At 49.5% G+C, this 24748-nt stretch overlaps 2 protein-coding genes across 3 annotated transcripts; both read right to left on the minus strand.

Moving 5' to 3' along the window:
• Nucleotides 1-1276: 1276 nt before the first annotated feature.
• Nucleotides 1277-11786, minus strand: FLOT1 (flotillin 1). 2 transcript variants are annotated; one of them, XM_037519334.2, is made up of 13 exons: nt 11765-11786; nt 10974-11030; nt 10619-10694; nt 10448-10538; nt 10057-10200; nt 9806-9925; nt 9612-9707; nt 9262-9414; nt 3570-3751; nt 3344-3389; nt 3089-3226; nt 2692-2856; nt 1277-1809 (listed from the first exon to the last, which is right to left on the minus strand). In XM_037519334.2, the coding sequence occupies exons 2-13, from the start codon at nt 11014-11016 to the stop codon at nt 1780-1782; spliced, it is 1284 nt and encodes a 427-aa protein (XP_037375231.1). In that variant the 5' UTR covers nt 11017-11030; nt 11765-11786; the 3' UTR covers nt 1277-1779. The 2 variants fall into 2 exon arrangements, with proteins under 2 accessions (XP_037375231.1, XP_037375230.1); XM_037519333.2 differs by lacking the exon at nt 11765-11786 and adding an exon at nt 11332-11455 and having other exon boundaries at nt 1278-1809.
• Nucleotides 11784-13188, minus strand: IER3 (immediate early response 3). Its single transcript, XM_037519335.2, has 2 exons — nt 12930-13188; nt 11784-12832 (listed from the first exon to the last, which is right to left on the minus strand). Exons 1-2 carry the CDS (start codon nt 13137-13139, stop codon nt 12572-12574), a joined length of 471 nt encoding a protein of 156 aa, XP_037375232.1. The 5' UTR covers nt 13140-13188; the 3' UTR covers nt 11784-12571.
• Between the last annotated feature and the right edge of the window lie 11560 nt (nt 13189-24748).

Raw genomic sequence — 24748 nt, forward strand, 5'->3', positions numbered from 1 at the left:
TGAAGGAGGGGGGTGGATGGTTTGGGCTGTTGAAATGCTAATTTCCAGGTATTTTACTTGCTCCTCTCTGTGTTGGAGGAGGTGTTAAACAGTATTATCTCCATTTTCAGTTCCCCTTTATGCTCTATTTCAAGCTGTTTCCTTTGCAGGAATCTGCTCCACTGTCAGGTGGGATTCATCCCACTCCCACTATACCTCCCTCACACATTGGGTTTCTTTTCCCATGGTTGAAGAAAAGGATCAGGAGGAAGAGACCACCTTGGTCCTTAGGCTTCCAGAAAGGCCCTTCTTATCCCCATCTTTTTCTTACCCAGAAAAAGATGCTGGCCCTGCTGTGTGTGTATGTATATACATATGTGGAAGGGTGGGTACTGCCCACCTGCATGTTTCAGTCACTCCCCAGAGGAGAGGGGACAGGAGACCCTCCCATCTTTGCCAACATCTCATCTTCTTTGCTATTGCCTTTTTCTCCCTACCTTTGGTTTTGTCCTATTCTACACTTCAAATTTCTATTTTGTGTTGAACTTGCTTTTTTTCATATTGAAAAGATGACATTGCCCCAAGAGCCAAAAATAAATGGGAATTGAAAAAAGGACACGAGGTGTGTGCTCATTGAGGGAAAGCTCTCGCCGGTGGAGGCATGGGGTCAAGTTCAGTTACACACGGACTGCTCTCCATTAACTCCAAAAGATCCTTAATACTTATTTGATCCATGTCATACTTGAGTCCCTGGTAGCCAAAGCTCCCTAGTCCCCATTACTTCCAGGCTTAATAATGGGTAGCAGGCTCACACAGACCATCTGAGGATAAAAATGGAGATACCAATACATGTCCAATAGCGCATAGATGGCTCCTAGACCAACAGCCTCTGTGCCCCCCAGGCCTCTATAAGGATGCAAATTCCCAGGCCTACCAAATGTGCTGCACCATCATCAGACTGGGCCACAGCACCATCCTAGGAGCGTGTCAGGGAAATCTCATGAATGCAGGGTTGAACGCTTTCGCTGGACCATTTGCAATGCACAGCAGGTCCGGGGCCCTTCTAGTTGTGTGTTGCGTTTTCTGGAATCCTGTGGTTTTGTCACCTAAGCAAAGCTAGTTGGTGATGGCACTTCCTGGACCCATTCTGACAATCGCTTCATCCAGTATGTCCTAAAGTACTACAAAGTCAAGAGTCAACTTCCCTTGGCCATATTTCCAGTAAATCTAGGGAAGAATGCAATTCTCAACATTCTTCCATTTCAGCATGCTTTCCTGACTATAACCAACTTTGGGGAGGAATTACTTTCAACTCTTAATAGTGTACAGTAACTTATCTTTCTCCCTTTCTAAAAAGCCCGTTGAAGGCAAGGGAGCAAGCTACATTTAGTGTTCAGTTTAAATGAGTTCTGTTTTATTAAATTAATTGTTTTTAAAGTAATAGTACTTAACAGCAGTTGGACAAAGTTGAAAACTTCCAGGCCATCCATCAGTCTTGGCCAGGAAAGAATTCTAGACATAAGGCTCAGTCTATTTTAACTAGGAGGTTAAATAAGTTGGGGGTGGGGTACAAGTCAAGGCTGGACTGGACCTCTGGGGGACTGGCAGTCTTGGCAAATGTGGGGTTGAGAAGGGGAATAATCCCTTCCCGGCAAGGCACAGGCTATTTGGCAAGGAGATGGGAAAGGGAGGGTGCAACCCCATTGTCAAAGGTCATGCTCAGGGAGGCCAGTTGAAGTGCATGCAATACGAGGACCATTCAGGCAACTTGAACATGAGGCGAGGTACTGAAGCGCGCATTCAGGCTGTCCGTAAAGGCTTGTGGTTTACCTGGCAAAAAAAACAGTGTATGACCTTGGGAACCAGGTACCCTGCTCTCCCAGGCCCTGTTTGGAACACATGTGCTCCCAGGAGTCATCTGCTTGTTTCTGGCACCTACCTCACCCGCTTTGACCAAGCAGTCATTAGCACTCATAACAGCAAACCACTGAAAGGGTTGGAGGGGCCAGGGCCCCGCTCCAGCCAGCCTTCAGCACCCAATCTTCCTCCAGGAGGACTCAAGGAACAGGGCTTGAAAGTTACCAATATGGTTCAATACTTTTATCTATATATACATATTTTTACTAACTATTACTACTAAGTGCCAGGCATTCTTCTAAACACTTTGCTAATGTTTACTCAGTTAATCCCCTTAACCATTCAACAGGCTACTTAACTACAAACCCAATTTTAAGGTGAGGAAATAGGTTCAAAGAAATTGCTAACATGTCTGAGGTCACATGCAAGGAAGCTAAGATTCACATCAGAACAATCTGGCTCTAGACCCTGATCTCTGACCTCTGCTGTAATAAACAGGCACCAAAAAAGGCAATGACAGGTTTTGGAATTGTCAACAAGTTGCAACTGGTTCCTGTGCTAGTGTGACAAGGAGCACAGCTCCAGTCAGTGGTATGTCTGAAGTCTAGCTGCCCCAGCTATGTGGCACAGGGGAAGTGAGTTTCTTTGTAAAATACTCTGTATCCCAAGGGCAGTTTGATTTAAAAAAATATTCTTTACCCATCTGTGTAGAAGCTTAATACTGTGGCACACAGGAAGCAACTCATCTTCGGAGGCCTACAGGCTCTCTGGGCACAGGTTCAGCCTAGGCCTGCTATCTCCATGCCACAGGGATGCAAAACTACTCACAGTGTCCACCAGCCTCAGGAGCCTCACCTGGGAGATGCTGATGCCTGTGAGTCTCTCCACACTCTCTGGCAGGCGGGTCAGGATGTCCAGCACTTCCCCAGTCACTTTGGCAGCTCCCACGGTCCCATTTCCACTGGACACCAGTGTAATCTTATTGGCTGAGGTCAAGGGACCACTGATTTCCTCTGCCACCTGGTAGGAGAGAGGCCCACTCAGCGCTTTGGGTCTGACCACACCCTCCGCAAAAGCCTTACCCAGGGTTTTGAGCCCCTTGTCTTACTGGTGGTTCCTCCTCATTTTGGTCACTGCTTTAGAATTCCCTCCACTAATGTATGGTCCCAAGCTTGGTTCTCCCTAAGCACCTTATTAGCCTGGTGCCTCAATCCCTGGCTCCGACCCTCCTGGTGCCCATACACCCCCAGACCTGGGGCAGCTTCTCCAGTAGCATGTCCAGCTGAGCAGCCTCCTGGTACATCTGGAAGGCTTCTGCCTTCTTGGCCATCTGCTCCGCCTCCGCCCGGGCACGGGCCCCTATGGCAAAGGCCTCCGCCTCCCCGCGCATCTGGGGAGGGTACAGGATACTTGTGGTACTGACTGGCAGCAGAAAAGGACCAGAAACCCCAGTTCAAGCAGAAACAGCCCCCCTCAATAAGTTAGCAGGAGCCCCCTCCAAACTCACCCGCACAGACTCGGCTTCTGCCTCTGCCTGCATAATCAGCTGGGACCTGAGCAGAAAAGAGAAGAGGAGGGAGGGCTGTGGAGGGGCCCCTTTTCCTGGGAGAAAGAGGTCCCCGCGCTGGGGTGCAACAAGCGCTCCAGAGAAATCCAGGTAGTGAAGCCTCAGCTCTTTATCTGGGAGTGCCCACTTGGTGAAGGGCCAGAGGAGAGCTGGAAGGGGGCCTTACTTCTCTGCCTCTGCTAGGCGCTCCAGCTTATAGCGCTCAGCTTCAGCCGGCTTCCGAACTCGGGCCTCCAGTTCCTTCTCCCTGCGGGCGATCTCCTGCTCCTGCACCGCCACCTGCTGGGCCCGCTCCACCACCTGCACCTGTACCCGCTGTTCCTCGATCTGCTGCTTCGTCTTGGCCACCTGGGGAGAGGGGACGTTCAGAGTTAAGCTGAAATACAAGCACACTGGAAGCAGGCAGAAGCCAAGCCCAGGACACCAGGGTAGGGTACAATAGAATAGGTACAAGAAATGAAATGGGAAAGTGGGGGTAAGGGTGCTGGGGTAAGGGAACCCAGTGGAGTCCATTTTCCCAGCACAGATCCAAGGCATGGTCTAGAACCTCCTAGAGTCACATCCACCTTATCCCCAGGGAGTCTTAGCATCTTCTGGGTAGGGCTGGGCCCAGTCCCTGTTCTTGCTCAAGCTAGGTGCAGTTTCTCCGCCTGAATTTGCCCACCTTATCTCCCTGTGGTGTTCGGGATCCTCTTCCCAATTCACTTGCTCAGATTCACTTCTATCTGCACTGCCGTGGTTACCAGGGCGCAAGCTACTGGCATTGCAGCCTCAAGAACTGCTGTACCTACCCCCCTGACTTTCCTCTCCCGGGGTTGGGGACGTGTAACTTTTTCATTTTTTAATCATAGTACAACTTCAAAAGAAAAAAGTAAACACCTATGTAGGGTAAGTAAAGTTATCAGGCTTTTCTGGCCTCCTGCCATTAGAGTAAATGCATGCCTGATGGTGGACACCTGGAGTAGGGTGTGGGCATATGGAAGTGGGTACACCTGGGCTGAGACTGGGCTTATAAGGGCAGCGTCACGGGGATGCCAGCAGAGCAGAGTAGAACCATGAGAAGAACAGAATGACAGCAGCACCAGCAGAGAAGCAGAGGCCATGAGAGAACGTCCAAGAGCCCAGAGAAAGTGAAGACTTGCTGGGGGCTAGGAGGCCTGCCAGCCTCCTGGCACCCCTGCCTGCCATGTACCTGGTAAATCCCCATAAAAGCCTGCAAAAGCCACCAAGGGCTCCAGGACTCTCCTCTGCTCAGGTCGTAGAGATCCTGCACTGTGCCCATCCTGCCGCTACAACCTATTTCCTCCAACCTACTTCCCTTTCCCAGAAAGGATCACTGTGATCACCTTCTCATGTGTCCTCCTGGGGATATCCTAAGCATCAACAAGAAAAGGTATATATAGGATTCCCTTTATTTAGGCAGACTTCATTTCTAATTTCTTGTAGGAAGAATACAATTACCAGAAAGCTCTTGCAAAGACGTTGGTGAGGAGAGGTTCTGGTAGGACATGCCTCTTTCTTGTCTGTTGCTCTGGCCTAGCTACACACTGCCATGCCTGTGGGTCTCATCAGCACCAGAACTGGCTCCATCTACTTCAGTGGAAGGTGCTGTGGATGTGACACCTTGCTGTCTTTTACACTGAAATTTCAAACCAGTTTCAAAGTGGACTAGTAGCTCTCTCCCCCAGTTTATAGGGTGACCTTTCCTTGTTGGCTTCCTTTCTCTCTCTTCTTGAGACCCATCTTTGAAAACCAAACTCCAGGGGTTAGTCTTCAGAGAGACTAAGACTATGTGGGAAATAACATTTTCTGAGATTTTTTACCTCTCAGATCTTTATTCTGCCTTTCTATTTGACACGTAGGTTAAGAACCATTAACTACATTAGAATTAATTTTCCAGCAGAATTTTGAAGGCAATGCTCCAGGGTCTTCCAGTTTCTTAAGAAACCTGGTCATTTTGATGCCTGACCCTTTGTTGTAAGATGTTTTTTTCTCTGCGGAAGGTTTCAGATCTTTTCTTTGTCCTCAGTGTTAAATTTTGGTGATATTTCATGGTAGATGTTTTTCATTCATTGTGCTGGGCACTTGGTGGGCACCTTCAGAACAGATAAACATTTTTAAAAATTTTTAATTGACTTCTTCCCATTTTCTTTGTTCTGCTGGCTCTCCTGGAAAGGCCTCTAATAATCTTTTCTAATTTTTTCCCATCTGTTTTGTTCTATTTTCTGGGAAATGTCTTAGAATTTTTCTTCCAAAGTGATCTTTTTTTCTGTGCCATCTTATTAATTTCCAAGAGTTCTTTGTTTTCTGTACCATGTCCTGATTTCCTGTATGTGAAATCTTTTTATCTCACCAAGGATATTACTTTTTTTAGACCTGTTTTTAATGTTTGAATAGTAGGTATCCTTTGACTTGCTTTGCTCTGTTTGTGGTTTTGGTCTTTGTCTCCTTATTGCAGGATTCTCTCTTCTATCAGGTAATCCTGGGTTGTCTGCTTAGTCAAGAAGGTCTAAAATGCTGAAAGGAAGCCTAGCTGACCTTGAGCTTCACTATAGAGTGGTCTGGACAGGAACCCCTGATCTGGAAACTCCCAGTCTTTTGGATGGGGCATGTTCCCCAGAGCTGCCTTCTGATGCCTTCTTTGGAAGGTGCAGGTTCTGGGTGCTGAGTGGGAGGCCATCAGCATTCAGTAGGCATGCAGTTACTTCATATACTTGTAAGGTTCCAGGTGCTCACCTGTGCTGACTGGTCCTAGGCCACATCTTCTGGCTTACTCATCAGATAATAAACCTCCAGAAGCCCACTGGGGCCAATAAGGGATCATTACCCAGAGCAAGGAGCCAGAGGGGGATGACAGAGAAATCACTTTTCACCTGTTTCTCTTTATGTTGGCAGTCTTCATCACAGAGACAGAGGCCCCTGGTGCTGCCGGCTCTGAGTCTCAAATCATTCCATTCCCTCCCCCTCTGCAATTTTGGGTTCAGCTGTCTCAGATTTTCTTAGTCAACTACCGCGGCTTTCCAGTTTCCAAAATAATGCTGTTTCTGTTCCTTCTGTTCTTATTCTTGCCATGCTCTTTTCCCCTAATTACTTTGTAGGTATAATGAGGTTTTAGGTTCTCCAATAGCTTTCCATTTGCTTTGAATCCCTCTCTAAGTCTCTATCATGACCATTCAAACCCTGCGTGCCCTGCCCTGTCACCTCTCTTTACTCACGGCACACCAGCCACACCAGATCAGAAACCTTTTTTGTTCCTGGGACATGCCAAGCTCCATCCATTCATGGGGCCTTTATACCTGCTGCCTGGCCACTAGCCACACGTGGCTATGAGAATGTAAATTCATTAAGATCAAATAAAATTGAAAACTCAGTTCCTCAGTCATACTAGCTACATTTCACGTGCTCAACATCACAGCATGGCCAGTCATGTGCCACATACATCTTTCTCATCTCCAGCTTTTATTTCCTATATCAATTCTTCACAGCAATTCCTCTGACCACCCACTGAACTGAGTCCTCCCTCACTGTTTTTCACATCGCCCTGTTTCCTTCATAGCGCTTAAACATGATAATTAGCACCTATAAAGGTTATTTACTTGCATTAGTTGTTATGAGGTACGTGCCACAATGTAAGTGCCATAAGGACAGGAATCTTTTGTCTCATTATAGGGTAAATGATTGTCAGCTTTTCTGCCCTCCTGCCACTAGGATTGATGATGGATCCCTGCAGTCCTGAATGCATGCCTGATGGTGGGCACCTGGAGTGGGGTGTGGACATGCGTAGGTGGGTACACCTGGGCTGAGACTGGGCCTATACGGGTGGCGTCACAGGGGAACAGAACAAGCAGGAAGAGAACCAGGAGAACAAGCGAGAGAGCGGAACGGAACCAGCAGAAGGGAGAGAATGAGACCACAACAGACCAGGGAGCCTAGAAAGAGTGAGGATTAGCCGGGGGCTGGGAGGCCTGCCAGCCTCCTGGCCTCCCCGGCACCTCTACCTGCTGTGTACCTGGTAAAATGTCAATAAAAGCCTGAAAAAGTCACCGAGGGCTCCAGGACTCTCCTCCTTTACCCATCTGTCCAATCATAGAGTTCCTGCCCTGTGCCCTTCCTGGCACTATACTAATTCTCATTTATATCCTCCCATCCAAAACAGTGTCTGGTGCAGGGTAGGCACTTAATAGGTCTTTGGTAAAGGAATCCTTATTTCCCAATTACTTAGCACAGAGTCTGGCACAAAACGAGGAACTGATCAAAGTGGAACAGAGTGCAAAGCAGTCTAGTCCTTCAATATACAGACCAGAAAAGCCATGTTTAGAAGGTCAAGCACCTTACCCAAGTCCCACCCACAGTATTCATGCTTCTCAAACTCTGACGTGCACATGAACACCTAAAGCTCTTGTTAAGATGCAGATTCTGATTCAGTTAAGCCAGCTGGAGCCTGAGATTCTGTAGGTTTTTTTTTTTTTTTTTGGGGGGGGGTGGGACCCTCCCCGGGTGGCCAGGAAACCAACCAGCGCTGCAGAGCCTGCGGGCAGCCTCACAGGCCAGAGCTCAACCAGGCCAGAGCTCAACTGCTGCACCACCAGGGGAGGCCCTAGAGATTCTGTATTTCTAATGAGCTTCCTGGTGATGCGGTGCTGCTGGGAGGCAGACCACGCCCTGAGTAGCACAGCGCCAGCCACACTCAATTACCTGTCAAGACACCAGGACTTTAACATCAAAACTAAAGAGGTCTGCATCTCATGTTTGCAGCCTGTATCAACTCTTGACAAATGAATTTCAAAATATTGCTGTCCTTTGGGTAAGGTCTCATAGTCCAGCTGATTCTCATTATTTGTTAACAGTGATTTAGTGACACTTATTTGATTCCTGGTGGGAATACAAGGTCAGTTCCTGTGAGCTTCTGGCCACAACATGTTCACCAACAGAACAATCTATAACCTTATTTTATGTGCGTATTTCTGTTTATACACCTTATGTAATACATAGTGCTGACTTGATGACATTAAACTCATAACTAAGAGCACTATTCAATTCATGACTGAGGGAGCTTAGCTAACACACATACTCTCTCCACAAAGCACATCACACCCACCGAGGAATACCAGACAGCACTTTGGTACTATGCTTGGGAATTATTTTAAACAGTTTAAATAAAAAAAAAAAGCATAGTTTTCAGTAGGAGAGCTGAAACAAGAAAACATCTTGTTCAACTTCAACTGGAACTGTATCAATTTTTTCCTCACTCCATGCTTGACTGATACTTGTTGAGATATCTCAAAAAGTCCTACTGATATAAGAGTTACCAATAAGTTTTAGAAAGTGGGGGAATTATCAAAGACAGAACCCACAGATAGGGAGCCCCCCTCACTCCTGGCCCCCAACCAATTATCCAACGCTGCTCATGTCTCACTTTGCAGATTCAGATACCTGAGTCCATGATTTTTTCTTGGATCACTAGGGCTCCTGCTAGCCCCTGCAGTGCCCTGTGCAAATTAGAAAAAGGCGCCCCTTTCCCTGGGTGGACCCAGAGACCCATGCCAGTCTGGTAAACAGAATATGGGCTGGATCTTGGCTTTGGTTTACTCCCATATAGGTGCCTGTATAACTTGCCCCCAAACACATGACCAATCCTATTGATCATGTTGCTTCTCAACCTTTTCTTTGACCTCAGTGGGAACATTTAGGTCTTTAAATCTTCCCTTTTGGAGGAGTTGGGTCAAAAATTAAGAGCGAGAATCAGGGGATCAGAGTTAGACCATGAGAAAGAGTGGTGGCCTGAGATGTAGGGTCCTAGAGGGGTGGAGGGAGGGCAAAGTCAAGCCTGGCCATTGGTTCAGTGGGGTGGCTCTGACCTGAAGCTGATAGGCCAGGTCTGCCTGTGCTCGGCGGGTGTTGACCTCAATGTCATATGCAGCCTTCTTTAGCTCGTAGTCCCTCTGAGCCTTGGCCATCTCGATCTCACTCAGGTATTGTGCAGACACCTTTTCCTGCTTGGCTTTGGCCTCCTGTCCAAGTAGAGGTCAGGTAAGGTCAGTGTAGGAAGATGAAGGCTGAAGAAGTCTGCTCCCCACAGGTTCCCCAGCCCTGGCCTCATCGATTTCCTTTGCCAACCAGCTCCACCAGCCCCTACTCAATTAAGCCCCTTCTGTTCCCTCTCCCACAGGCACCCCATGACATCCAAGTGACCCCCTGTCTCTCTCACACGGATCCCAGCATCTCTCTTGGCCTCTGCTTCCCCAATCCGAGCATCCTTTTGGACTTGAGCTGTTCGAGCTTTTCCCAAGGAGTGCAAGTAGTCCTGTGGGAGAGAAGCAGAAATCAGAGTCCTCGAGAAGGTGGGTGCAGCTAAGAGGTAGGAGCAGGGAAGCCGAGAGAGGATCAACTGCCTAGGTTTACCTGATCATCGTGAATGTCCTTCAGGGTGTAGCTAACCACGCTGATCCCCATATTGACCAGGTCTGAGGAGGCTACTTTGAAAACTTGCTCTGAGAATTTCTGCCTGTCCTTATAGATTTCCTAGGATAACAGAATGGTGGGAAGGAAGAACTTAAGCTTTGAGATCCTCTGGCTTTCACAGACTAGCTCTGTCCTCAGGTCCACCTCATGCTGGCATCCCTTCCAGATCTTCCCCTGTCCTGCACACCCACCTCCACAGTCATGTGGGCCATGATAGCCCTCTGGTGGCCCTCCAGTGTCTCAAGTGCAATGTGGGCAATCTCGGCCTCTGTCTTCCCCAGGAACATCTGGCAGGCAGCTGCCAGCATCTCCTTGTTCTGCCCCTGAATTTTCACCTGCAGCCAGAATAAGATAGGGAGGTGTGGCTGGAGGTCTCAGAAGTCAGAGAAGAAACAGAGAAGGGAGGAGGCATCAAGTGTTTTTTTGGGGGGGAGGGGTTTGTCCCAGGAGAAGGTGAGAATAAAAGAGAAATTTCTCTGCAGACAGAGATTGGGAAGGCCATGGGCAGAAGATTCTTAATGTCTGGGAAGAGAGAAGGTGATGGGGGAATGGACTTCATGGGAAAGGCTCTGAAAGCCTCACCTGGGCAATGCCAGTGACTGAGATGGGGACCCCGTGGCGAGTGTAAACCTTTTCACTCTTGACATTGAGGGTCAGTGTGTTGAGAGAGATCCTAGAGAAAAAAGAAGGGGTTGGATAGTGAGATGAAAGAGAAAACTGGGGATTCCCTTCTATGGTTCTCTTCCTACCCACCTCTGGATTTGCTGGATGCAGGGCAGGACAAAAACACGACCTCCAGCCACCATAACTGGGGGGCTCCGGCAGAAACCTGCAAGGTGAGGGGACAGTGAGCTGCCATGACCAAGGTAGAGCTGGACTGTGGAAGGCTGAAGAAGTGGAGTGGGTTGGGGAGCAATCCTGAGGAAATCTGGGCGCTGGAAGGAAGGCACTTTGGGTCCTGAAAGGGTAGCGGCTGGGAATCACATGGGGGTGGCTCCCGGCCATGGGGGCGGGGCAAAAGACAGCGCTGGGGAGTAGGTAGAGGAGGAGGAAGGAGCAGGCTGGAGGGGTGTGGGGGTTCTGCGGCTGAGAAGAGAACAGTACTTACCCGAGACCACCATAGCCTCATTTGGGCCACAGGTGAAAAACATGGCTCAGGTAGGAGCTGGAGAGGGAGAGAAAGCCTTTGTGGAAGAGGAAGGGGCGCTGTGGAGCCCACAGGAGAGAATCCTTTCACTTTCCCGTCAGTCCCGCCCAGTCTGCGGACACCAAGGCCCAGCGCCTTCCGCATCCACATGTGCGCTTAGGCCTTTCCAGGTGCAATAATGCAGATTCCCAGAGACTCCCGGCCCTCAGGCAGGGCGGTTTCCCCCTTCTGGGATACAGCTCTGCGTCTAGAGGCCCCACACCTTGCGCCACCTTCCCGCTTCTCCGCAGCCTGTCTCCTGCCCCCCTCGGCCACCTACCTTCGCGACGCGGAGGGACAGGGTCTTGGGACCAGGGGGACGCGCAGGGGAGCCGCGAGCCCAGCAGGGGCCACTCGAGCACCGCCTTCCCGAAAGCCGGTTCGCCCCCGCGCCCGCCACTCGACCGCACCCTGTTGCGGACACCGACGCGACCCCGCCCCCCGCGGCGGACCAATCCCGCCCCCTCGACCCGCCTCTTTCCCGGCAGGCCCCGCTCGGGTCCGCAGCCCGCCAGGCCGGGGTGCGCTTAGCGGAGCGCGCGCGGGGGCCCGCTGGGTGCCTCCTCGCCCCTCCCCGCGCCCCCGCCCCCCGCGCGGAGCCCCGCCCGGGCCGCCGCACACCCCGCCCCGGGCCGCGGGACGTGACCTCCGCGGGCCCGGCGCCTCCGTGGAGGGAGGTTGCTTCATTTCGGGTTGGCCCCGCGCTTACTAACTGGGAAAACCGCAGACTCGCCGCCAACGACTGCATCCGGCCCCCGGATGCTGGGTTCCGGGGCTGGCGGCCCCTCCCGCCCGTCCTTGGGGCGCCAAGGCTGGAATGGGGAATCGCCGCTCGCAAAGATACACTCAGATGATTGTTAAAAGTAAATCGAGTTTATTTGTGTTCACAGAACATACCGGGCGACCCTACAGCCGCCCTAGACAGCCCGCCAGCCCTCCTCTCCGCAGCCACTGCTCGGGGGCAACTTCGAGGAACTCGAGTCCAAGGATCTGTTTCCCAAAGTCGCCGACGTCTCAGCAGACCCGCGGAGCTGGGATGCTGGAGGACCGAGAGCGTCAGCCCCAAGACCTACGACCCGCCACCGACCGTGACTCCCAGCCCGGGCGCCCCCGCGGACCTGGGCACCCCTTCTGTTCCCCCTCGTTTCCAGGCGCCCTCCCTCCACCTCGCCCACAAAGCTCAATAAATAACAAGCGATCCGTGTCAACAGAGAGGAGCACCTCTCGCACCACTGCATAAGTTAAAATAAATATTACATACACCCCTCCAACTAGGGGGTATACATAAATACGTTTAAATATTAATTAGGAGCAATGAGAATAAGTTAAAGCCGCCTCCTGCCCCGCCGGCTCGGCCCTGGCGTGGGTGCTGGTCTCCCCGGCGCCGCCGGCGTCTTCCCTGTAGTGTTCTGAGTTGGAGTTGCCTCGGCCGTCCCAGTTTGGGATACGCTCTTGCGCACCAGGTACGCCTGGTGGTTCTTTGTTTCAGATTCTTTTTTGGGGAGAGTGGGGAGGTACGGTTAGAAGGCGGCCGGGTGTTGCTGGAGAAAAGTGCTGAGGTCCAGAGAGTAGTCCGAGGGCTCCGAGGTCAGATTGAGCGGCTCAAAGACGGGGGGCAGTGGGGTGGGCTCTGGGGTCGCCGCGCTGGGGTCGTCTTCCCCGGCCAGAGGCGCCGGCACACCTTCTTCAGCCATCAGGATCTGGCAGAAGACGATGGTAAGCAGGATAAAGAGGAGCCTTCTGGCGGGGTTCGGATCCTCGGCAGGCAGCTGGCGCCGCACCTGAGGGGAGACAAAGAAGGAAAAGGGTCAGCTCGACGCCCCGGAGGCGCTCGCTCCCCGCGCCCTGCTCGCGGCTGCCCACTTTGGCGACACTCACCACTCGTGGGTAGAGGACCCGACGACTGCGCTTGCGGTGCCCGCGAGAGATGCTGGGGCGCGCGGTGGGGGCCCTCGCCGGCTCCGGGAGAGGGTCGAACGTGAAGATCTCGGGACCGGAGCCCCTCCGGGATCCCGGGCTGTTGGAGGGGACGGGGGTCGGGGCCTGCAGGACAGTCATAGTTGGGAGGGAGCTTCGAGAGTGACACATCGTGCGCTGAGCAGAGAGGAAGGTCAAGTGCAAGCGGGAGCGGAGCTGGGCTGGGCTACTTAACCGCGGAAAACTGGGCGGGCCCTTCTCAGCTCCACCCACTGGGAGCGGCCGGCCAAAACCGGCTGGAAATTCCAGATTAAGCAAAGGAAGGGCATGGAGAATTGGTCTAAGCCACTCTGGGCACCCGAGTTTGTGCTGTGAGGGTGTTGTGAGCTGTGAGTGGGGCTGGCACTTTTTGGGACAGGTGACAGCACAAGAGGGCAGAGTCAATATAAGGGAGACTTCAGCCACAGGCCACATGCTGGGGAGGTAGGGGTCTTACATAAGGAGGTCTACTGGCCCTGTTACAATGAGAACCCCTTGAAGTCTGGGAACCACAATTACAGACATACGTTTGTAGTACACATAGCAAACACACCTGAGGTGTGAAGTGTTACAGAAATAGCCAACAGAAATGAAAACTCTAGCGCACACAGACACAACCCTGCCTGCATTAGCACACAGGAAAACACATGCACACATGCACACACACAGAGCACAGTGGTGCAAAGACTGCATAGGGACAGTGTAGCCAAGCTACCCGCTTAGATATATGTGCAGGAATCTTCACAGGAGGCTGGTGCAGAGGGCCACAAAACACAAAGGCAGGAGGCTGGCAGCCACCTAGATTTGTTCCCGGATGTATAGATAAAATTGAAAAATTTATGTGAAGAACATTTAAAACCATGACACATGATGCGAATATTTGTGAATGGAATTACCTGAAGACAGAATTGGCACATTTGATCTCTGCCTTATGGCAGCTGCTCTTGGACACAGGATTTCACATCTTTGGAGCATTTGCTGGTGCAAGCACCCTGTTTAAAGTGCTGTTGAGGGCCCTGAGGTGGGATTTGGTGTGTGTGCTGCTGAATGACACAAGCTAGATAACAGCTGGCACCTCAGCTTGTGGGCCTTACCCTCTGCCTGGGTAGGGAACCCTGACAGGAGAACTATTGAGGGTCCAAAGAAAATTAAAGAGTAGGTATTAAGGGCCTCCCAGGAGGCGCAGGGGTTAAGTCTCAGTGCTTTGAAGCTCCCCACTCTGTTTCTCTCTTTTAAAAACATTTATTTTTATTTATTTATGCATGCAAGAATAGGAGTGTAGGCCAGAGGGGTGTGTGTGTGTGTGTGTGTGTGTGTGTGAGAGAGAGAGAGAGAGAGAGAGAGAGAGGATTCACCAGAGACATAGTGGGGAGCAGAACAGGCATATCTACTGAAATACACTGCTGAGGGGAGCAGCAGGCAAGACAGGAGAGGTCTGCTGGGCCATGTGGGTCACCTCCCAGGCTGGGGAGCGAACTCATGCTGCAGTGACTGGTGATAGTTTGATACTGCTGAGACTTAACCCCTGTGCCACCAGGGAGGCCCTAAATAAAATAAAGCTTTAAAAAAAAAAGACTAGATATTAAGGGGGAGCCAAAAAAGTTAGTGCTTTCAACAATCAGGCTAGCGTCATAGAAGAGTGGTATTTGAGGTGACCTTGAACAGTGGGTGGGATACCACAGAATCAGATGTGGAAGACGACTATGAGAAAGAGAATGGAGCCACAAAGGCCTTGAGCTGGAAAAATACAGGATATATTTGGGGAATCACAAGAAAAACAATTTCACAGTAGGCTTCCCATAAGGGAGCAGTGGGCAGTAACAATGGCTGGAAGGGAGTCAGGCACAGTAGGGAGCGCTTAGCTAGCCCAGGAAGCCGGCCTTGACTGTGGCCTGTGCAGCTCGAGGGTTGTGAGATGCTGTAAAAAGAGGGCAATTCAAGCCGGGAACTGAGTTGGGTGTGGTGTGTGCCCTAGATGGGAAGACACTGAGGCAGGGACAGGAAGCTGCTGGATATATTCATGTGGAAGGTAACAAGGTCCTGAAATGGGCCTTGGCAGAGGGAAACAAGAAGAGGGCAGCTACAAGAGACATTCCTAGCAAAAAACCACCAAAATTTGCCAAAATGGAGATTGTGGGAGTCAGTGGGCAGGGAGCGTGGGGGAGCTGATGGCAAGGCATGAAGGGATCAAAGTTGATTCCAGGATCTTGAAATGCAACTGGTTCAGATCGCTACACCAGATAGTTATGCCCGATTCACATGACAAATGCACACATGACCTATCTGCTGAGAGGCCGTGTCATACATCTGTGTCCTGCAGAGAAGCCGGCACGGTGCCATGATTTAGCCGTTGTTCAGTGATCTTGATGAGCGAAAGAGGAAAATGCAGAACTATAAGTGTACATACAGTATTTCCACATTGTCTGGGTCACTCCAAGCTTTTTTTTTTTTTAAAGATTTATTTATTTATGCATATAAGAGCTGGGGAGCTGGGGGTGAGAGGATTCACCAGAGGCAGAGTGGGGAACAGAACAACTAGATTTGCTGAAATACACTGCTGAGGGGAGTAGTGGGCGAAACAGGAGAGGTCTGCCTCTCCATGTGGGTTTCTCCCTGGCCGGCTGGGGCTGTGGATTGCTTCATAGTGCAGTGCTTAACCCCTTGCGCCACCAGGGAGGCCCCCACTCTAAGCTTTTGAGACACTCTTTTTTTAACCCTCATGTAGACATTTACAACATCTTAAGAAAAACTGGACAATTCTTACACAAGGAGGACCTAAGGGTATTTCTCAAACCAGGATGTGTAGTTATGCAGATTGGGCCAGAAATAGATACACTGTTGTTTATGCAGTTGCTTCCTGAGCCCACACTTAGCTTTATTTTACAACCACTAGTCCTGTCTAAACTCAGGGGACCCCTTCAGTATTACATCTTCTTGCTAACATGAAACACACCTTCTCCACAAACACACACACCTTTCCCACACCTGCCTTTCATGCCTGGTATGACCCTAAGGTCTGCACTCAAGCGCAGGTAGCCTGCAGACTATCTACACCCTTATTCTAAGACAACTTGTACCCGACACACAGATCAACATAAATACGTAATGCTTATTTGTGTGGATGGGACCAAACGCTCACGCAGATAGAGCCGGGGGTGGGGAGATAGTGATGATGGAATAAAACTGCTTGGTGGGGGACAGGGGGAGGCATCCAAGGTCAGGAATGATTAGCTTGTTTATAATGGAAAATTTCTCCAGGGTAGGGGAGGGGAAATGAAGGGGGAATGTCAGGATCTTGTTTCACCGCTACCTCCCACATCTGGAATCTGGGCCTCCAGCTGGACCTAGTTATCCTTACTGTCCTTTTGGCAGAAAAAGACCTTTCTTTGTGGCAAGACCAGAGTAGGACAAAGAAAAGAATCTGGGCTGTTCGTCATTTCTTGTCAACCAACGCTGCCCCCCAAGTCCCCTCTGACTCCCCCCACCTCTGTTCCTGCCATTCTCAGAGACCTAGAGCTCTGCCCCATGCCCTCTCTACCATAAGGAAGCAAGGGAAAAGTTGAGAGTGAATCATTAAGCCAGTAAGGGCATGTCAGAGTTGGGGGGGAGTGACCCTTAACTGGGGAATGAGTTAAGACCAGAAAGGGCCAGGGGCTGAGGTCCCAACTGGACTGGTTCTCACTGCCCTGATCCTGGGCAAAGGCCTCAACCCCTCCTCATTTCCTACCCATCTCCCTAAGCTCACCATGTTCCTTCATTCCCTTGGTTGACCGGTCATCTTTTTGTTTTTAGTTGAATATATTTTAGTAGCAAACTTAGAAACAGCACAGAAGACATGTCAAGACAGCACAGTATTTTTATTTTATTTTATTTTTTAAAGATTTATTTTATTTATGTATCCAAGAACTGGTGTATAGGCTAGAGGTGTTTGGGGCAGTGTGAGAGGATTCACCAGAGTGGGGAGCAGAACAAGCAGATTGACTGAAATACACTGCTGAGGAGAGCTGGGGGCGCGACAGGAGAGGTCTGCTATGCCATGTGGGTAGCTTCCTGGGTGGGCTGCCGATAGCTTCATTATGCTGAAACTAAACCCCTTGCACCACCAGGGAGGCCCAACACAGTATTTTTAAAAACATATGTTATATGTTGGTCCACTGAGTTAGAAAAATTTAGTGAATGGATGGACTCCTCTGCACGATAAAATATTACAAGCACCATTTGTTGCCATCAATAAGAAATTTACTTGTTTTTTTAAAAAAATGCTGACACTGTCCAGAAAAACTTAATAGGTTTATTTGCAATTGTTATTAAGTTGAACTGCTGACACTTGTTCACTAAAATGTTTTGACTTGCATTCAATGCTTTATATCCCTGCATTCACACTAAACATTCACACACTAATGAAAATGGAAAAACTGCCCATATCCAATTTCTGTTCCCTATTTTTCCACTTGCAGTCATATACTTAGGCACCTTTTGACCACATGGGAAAAAAAATCTAACCTTCAGAACTACCAGCAACAGGAAGAAGAGAATTTTTTTTTTTTTTTTGAGAATGAAATGTTTTCCATCACAGTGGATTCTTAAGCATGTTCTGCACGTACAGGACATTCTGGCTGACTGTCTTCTCGAATAATTGTTTCATGTTTGCATGGGTAGCACACAAGTTGGTGTCTTCAAAAAGGCTAACCAGATAAGCCTCACTTGCCTCCTGCAAAGCACCAATAGTTGTTCTCTGGAAGCACAGATGTGTTTTGAAGTCCTGAGCAATTTTGTGTACAATATGCTTGAAGGAAAGTTTGCAAAACAGAAGTTTAGTGGATTTCAGATAACATCTAATTACACAGAGGGCGGCAACATGGGGCCTCTAACAGTGAGGCTTCTTTGCCCCTCCTGCAGAGCACGCTGTCTTGCAAGTGGCTTTTGCAGCCAGTTGCTTCCTTGGTACTTAACCACCCCCATATTTGCAGACAGTCTGCTTTGTAGGAGCCATAGCAAAGAGATCTTCCCTCTTTTTTAAAAAAAATTATTTATTATTTTTTATATAAATTTTATTTTTATATTCCCCATACAATTGCAACCCCCTTATTTTGACCCCAATCCCTCTCCTCCCTGCTCCCCACCCCCCATAGAGTGTCTCTGGTTCATAGTTGTTTGTTGATTTTGATATTTTCTTTCTTATAGTTATTCTTTTTCCTGGTCCCTTATTTACGTTTTCTAGATTCCTGCTATGAGTGAGACCATCCGGTATTTTTCTTTTTCTTTCTGGCTTATTTCGCTGAGCATGATCCCTTCCAGCGCCATCCATGTTGCTGCAAATTGCATGTGTTTATCTTTTTTGAATGCTGAGTAATATTCCATGGTGTATATGTACCACATCTTCTTGATCCAGTCATCTATTTTTGGGCATTTGGATTGTTTCCAAAGCTTAGCTATTGATGTTTCTGTGTCCTTTGGGTAAATACCTAGGAGTGGAATTGCTGGATCATATGGAAGCTCTATGTTTAGTAGGGACCTTCCCTCTTACCTCCTCCCCCTTCCACTGGGACTCAGAAAACTAGAATCCACAAGGGCGGCTGCTGTGGACCTAATTGTGACCTGTTATTGTGACCTCCCACTAACCTCTTTTTCAGTCCCTTCTTCATTTTCTCCATGACCATCATCATTTTATGTGTTTGTTTACTTTTTGGTGTCTCTTCCACTGGAAATAATGTCCAGGAGTACACAGGGTCACATTTGCCCTTTTCCTCATATCTCTGCGGTATCTCCAGTACTTGGCCTTTCTTCTTTTTTTTCTCTTTTTTCTTTTTTAAAGATTTATTTATTTTTGCCTACAAGAACTGGGGTACAGGCCAGAGGTGTGGGGAGTGAGAGGATTCACTAGAGACAGAGTAGGGAGCAGAACAGGCAGATTGACTGAAATACACTGCTGAGGGGAGCAGCGGGCAAAGCAGGAGAGGTCTGCTGCGCCATGTGGGTAGCTCCCTGGTAGGGGATCAAACTCGTGCTGCAGTGACTGTGGATAGCTTCAGAGGTTGTGTCTTAATGCCTTACGCCACCAGGGAGGCCCTTGGCCTTTCCTCTAGTAAGGGCTTGATATGTATTCCCAAACCCATCTCCTTTGAGAAGCTAACCTTACTTTCAGAAGTGTTTGTTTATACAGCCCCTCCAGGGCCCCATATTTCTGCTTCAAAGAGGAAGCTCTGTGTGTGTGTGTGTGTGTGTGTGTGTGTGCGCGCGTGCGATCTGTGCTCAGGGTGATCTGCCATTGAATCAGGAATAGCTGAGCAGGATGATGGCAAAGCCCTGGTCCTCACCCTGACATGAGAGCAAGTCAGCCTCTGGCAGGAGTACTGCGCATCGCTGCTCTGACAGGGAAGAGGCAGGAGGGACAGGGATAGGGAGACATATTCAAAAGTGGGAGCTCCTTAGAGAGGCAAGCAGGGATGGAAGCAGGGAGGCCACTGTATCAGGGAGTGGAAACCTAAATTGCTCAGCTGCACTTGGCATTTAGTAGATGCTCAGTAACTATTGACTTGAGGTGGGTTTCAGGTAGAAAGGGAACATGGGGTAGCAAAAAGAGCAGTTTATTATGTAGGGGTATTAGAGGAAATGGAGCTTAGTTATTTATTGATTTTGAAAAATGCATTTAATGTTCTCTTTCAATCAACTGTTATTTTAGTCTGTTTTCTGGATCTAAATGGCATATAGGATGAGATGAGATAGCAGTCACCAAGCCCCGATATGCACTTGGCTAGATTACCCAACTATGGGAAGCAGGACTGTAGAAGAGGCATGTTTAACTGGTTATATCAGAACGTGATTTTTAGTACAATGAGGTCCATCTAAGTCTGCAGGAGCAGTGTGCCCTGTGGTCTGTGTCCCTGGGGAGGCCTGCTTGTTCCTCGCCTGCGTGGGGACCTCTGAGGCCGTTTGCCGTGGTGCCATGGCATCCTCCAGCCAGCTCAGCCCCTCTTGAGGTGCACTGCTGTGCTGGCAGGGTGGAGGCCTCTGTGGGAACCACCCTTTCTGCCCCGCAGGGGCCACTAGCAAGTCTCTGCCCACCAGCCCCACCCCACTGGCCCACCAATCAAACCCAGGGCACTGACAGTGACAGTGAATCCACGTTAAAATGGAGTTTGTTCTTTGGTCTATTGAGTAAACTGAAAGGATAAGAAAATAAAATTGATTTGGACTGTCTGGGCACAAGGAGAGGCCACTTCTGCTCGTCAGAGCTGGCCATCCGAGCCGGTGCTGTCCTCCTCCGGGGTCGGGGCTGGCTAGTTGGTCTTCCCCTCTGCGGCCTCCTCCTCCTGCACAGATTGGGAGCAGCCAGCTCCCAGGTCCGGGCAGTCTGGTTGTAGCCCAGGCCCGATGCCTCGGAGCGGCTGTACAGGTTCCACTCAGGATGCCTGAGGAAGTGGGCTGGCTTTGAAGGATTGAGAGAAATGCAGGGCTGGCAGTGGCGGAGAAGGCAGCATCCACTGTGGATAGAGGGCTGTGGCCAGAGTATGGGCTCTCCAGAGAGCCGAGGCCACTTTCTGGACCTTTCTGGGCTCTGTTAGGAGACCCCATCACCACACCACCCTCATCCTCCAGACCAGCCCCTTCCCAACAGCCAAGGGAGCAAGTTCTGGCAAGTAGGCCACTGTCCTGGGTAGGTGGGTTTAAATTCCAACCCTGAAACTTGCTATGTGTTTGAAGGGATAGGTTGCCCCATGTTAAGCTACTTTGGCATGTGGATTATTTTGTGTTGAAGGCATTCAAGACCCAGAGGACTCGACTGCCTGAAAGACTTTAGATAGGGGACCTGACCTGAAAAGCAAGTTAGTACCAGAGACGACTTTTTCTTTTGAGTTAAAGTATATCGACAGACATCAGTTTGGTTCCAGGCGTACAGCAAAATGATTCAACATTCATTTACATTGCGAAATGACAGCGATAATTTTTATCTGAAAGACTTATCTGCATGGCAGGACAAACACGCGATTACTGAACACCTGCTCTTTTCATTGTCCTGAGATCACCCCCTCTCCTCTGAAGCCCCTGGCCCAATCCCATTCCTTAGCTCAGGGTGGACACACACGCAATTGCCACTCTTGCATTTAAGATACAATTTCTTTTTCTCTTTTCATCTCTCTTCCCCTCTGTCTCTGGCTCAGGCAGGCTTTGTAGATTTTCCTTTCTGCAGAGAACAGAGATTTCTGCATTCCTAGTTCTTATTCAGCCAAAGCAAGTGCTCTGAAACACCCGTCCCCTGGCCCCATGTACACACATTCTAGCTGGAACAATTCTTGCCAGAGGCGTGGCAGCAGGGTGCGGGAAGTAGGTTCTTGGCAGTAAGTTAGTAAATGACCCCCAAAGACTTTCATCTGGGACTCAGGAGGGCTGAGGTCAGGCCATGAAATTTTCCCCTGACGCAAAAGGAAGGTGAGGGAGCCTGGGGCGCCAGGTAGGGTCACAGCAGGTGGCAGGGTCACCATCCGAGGTGGGATCCCCTGCTCAGGGAGGCAGCTCAGTCCTGCTCAGCCACCTCAGCCGAATCTCCCAGGCTGCTGAGAGTGGGGAGCTGGACAAAGGACCCAGAAGCCTTGTTCTTGTGCCAACCCTGATTTCCTCTGATCCAGTGTTGTAGCTCCTCCCTCTGGTCTCAGCTTGCTTCTTACTAGATTGTAACTTCACGAGAGCAAGACTTTATCCATCTTGTACATGTTCTATTTCCAGTGCCTAGAACTGAGCCTCTCAATCAATACAGGCTGCCTGAAAAAGGCTGAAAATGCAGGGCTCTTTAGTTTACTAATGTGCCAAAGTTCTTTGGGAAGCAGTCTATAACTTTCTTTTTTTTTCTTTTTATTTTTGTGTAGAAGAATGGGTATAGGCCAGAGGTGCGGGGCTGAGAGCAATCACCAGAGACAGCGTGGGGAGCAGAACAGGTGGATCTACTGAAATACACTGCTGAGGGGAGCAGCTGGTGAGACAGGAGAGGTCTGCTGTGCCATGTGGGTTAGCTCCCTGGCCAGGGATTGAACTTAGGCAATAATAGCTTATATCTTTCTGAGGATTACTTCCATACCAACATTTGAAAATAAGGTTGAGAGGGGGCCTCTCTGGTGGCACAGGGGTTAAAGTTGTTAAAGTTAGCACTATCAAGCTATCATCTGAATTCAATCCCTGGCCAGGAAGCTACCCACATGGCACAGCAGACCTCGCCTGTCTCGCCCACTGCTCCCCTCAAAAGTATATTTCAGTGGATCTGCCTGTTCTGCTCCCCACTCTGTCTCTGGTAAATCCTCTCACCCCCTGCACCTCGGGCTTATGCCCCTGTTCTTGTGTACATAAATAAATAAAATAAATCTTTTTTTTTTGAAAGAGAAAATATGTTTGAGAGTTAATTCAAGTTTCAAAATCATGGGGCGTGGGGAAAGTGTAGCAAAAAGAGTATTTCCCCTTGACCCCACCTTTTCAGACACCCTCTATCTACTGGATGAGTTGACCTGTGATGTCAAGTGTTCAGATGAAAGGATTTCTGATGGTTCTCTGTCCTCCGCAACCCCATGATTCAGCAGGGTCCCCCATGCATACATGAAAGTTAGATGTGCTTTTTTCCAAATTCCAAAGCAGCTGCCAAAGGCCCTTGCTCTGAAGGTTGGGAGGAGCTCAGGCCCCTCCCCAGAGGCCTACTGGGGTAGGAAGGGTGCTCCCCTGGCTGGCCTCCATCTCCCAGCCTGCAGAGTGGGGATCGCGTGTTAGGATACAGCTTGACCAGCTGCCAGGGGTGAGCCCTGAGGCAGTTTTCTGGGAAGGGTAAATGCCCAGTGTGACTCAGAACCAAGTTAGGGAAAAAATAAGCTCATTTCATCTCTGGCACCCTCCTGCCTGGCTGGTTTTAACCATGAGCTCATGAAAGAGGAAGCTGGCTGGGTTGGCAGTAGCCCTGCTTTCCCTGGTATTTTCTCCCCTTGACCTCACAGATTCCCTAGAGTGTCTGGGCTGCGTGCTGCTGTCATCCTGGCTTGCGGAGGTCCTGGCCCTTTTGTGACACTCTCCCTTCCCAGACGATTGATGAGCTTTTCCCCAGGTTGGAAATTCCACTCAGCGCAGAAGGGGATTGCTCACAAGGGGAGGCTGAAATTATTGCAAGCCTTGGTTTTTGCTCTCCTTCATAGTGGAGCTGAGCCATTTGGGTTTGCTCCTGCAATCACTGCAGCTCAGGAACAGCACACGCAGTGCTAATTGAACAGCTGGAATTAAGGGGTTGCATGGGAGGAAGGCTTCACCAGTGCAGGAGAGGAACAAATTTCCCAGCAATGAGCTACTCCTGGGGTTGCAGTATCCTTGTGGAAAATACTTACTTTTTCTCTTTAAAGATTTATTTATTTATTTATGGGGTTCTTGTATGAGAACCCCAGAGGTGTGGGGGATGAGAGGATTCACTAGAGACAGAGTGGGGAACAGAACAGGCAGATGCACTGAAATACACTGCTGAGGGGAGCAGTAGGTGAGTCAGGAGAGGTCTGCTGCGCCATGTGGGTTTCCTTCCTGGCCAGGGATCGAACTCGTGTTTCAGTGGCTCGGATAGCTTCATAGGCTGTGTCTTAACCCCATGTGCCACCAGGGAGGCCCCGACCTACTTACTTTTGACATTCAGAACAAACCATGACCAGAAAGGTACATTTTATTTCAACAGAAATGCTAACAAGGATGGATCCCAAAGAACTATCTGAATGCTTCTCCTCTGATCCATCTTCTGTATTTTCCCCAGAGTTTTCTTGTAAGAGATCGACTTGACCAAGCCAGTGCCTGCTAAGTCACTTCAGTCACTCCAAACTCTCTTGTGTGACCTTCATTGGCCTCCCCACCAGGATCCAGGCAATTTCACACACTTTCATCATCTCTGTTCTGTCCTTTTTTTTTTTTTAAAGAGTTATTTTTTATTTATACAAGTGCTGGGGTACAGGCCAGATGCGCAGGAGGGTGAGAGGATTCACCAGAGACAGAGAGGGGAACAGAACAGGCAGACTGATGAAACATACTGCTGAGGGGAGCAGCGGGCAAGACAGGAGAGGTCTGCCGCACCATGTGGGATTCTTGCCGGCCAGCCAGGATAGAACCTGCACTGCAGAGTCTGCGGACAGCTTCACCGTGTGGCGCTCAACTGCCTGCACCACCAGGGAGGCCCCATCCCTGTTCTTTTCCTGTATGCTGAAAAGTTTGTGTAAGAGTCAAACTCTTACTCATTGGACCTCTCACATGTTTCCTCTCCTTTCCTCTCTTTCTCCTGGGAAATCCCCACTCCTGACTCTCTCGTGCAGAAATTGTCCGTCAACTTTGTACATAAATCTCTTGAGGCATCGAACACGGTATATTATGGTCATTTGTCTATTGCTCCTTCAGATTGCCTGGAGGTGCACAGAACACGGTGATGCATCCATTTTGATGCCAGGGGCCTGTGGTCCAGGCCTGCAAAAATAATTAAATTGTTAGCATTTAAAGAAAATTATTAAGAAATGTATAACCTGATGTTTGAACCCAGCCCCATGGGTTATACTTATCATCTCTCTGATTCCTACCCTTTCATGTACAATTTGGTCGTACTCGGTGTATTGAAGTATAACTTATACGCAATAAAATTCATCTTTTTCAGCACCACAGTTGGATGATTTTTTTTAAAGATTTATTTATTTATACATACAAGAACTGGGGTACAGGTCAGAAGCACGGGAGGATGAGAGGATTCACCA

The sequence above is a fragment of the Talpa occidentalis genome, unplaced genomic scaffold (genome assembly GCF_014898055.3).
Source record: "Talpa occidentalis isolate TD23 unplaced genomic scaffold, MPIMG_talOcc4v2.1 talOcc4.2, whole genome shotgun sequence".
Lineage (NCBI taxonomy): Eukaryota > Metazoa > Chordata > Mammalia > Eulipotyphla > Talpidae > Talpa > Talpa occidentalis.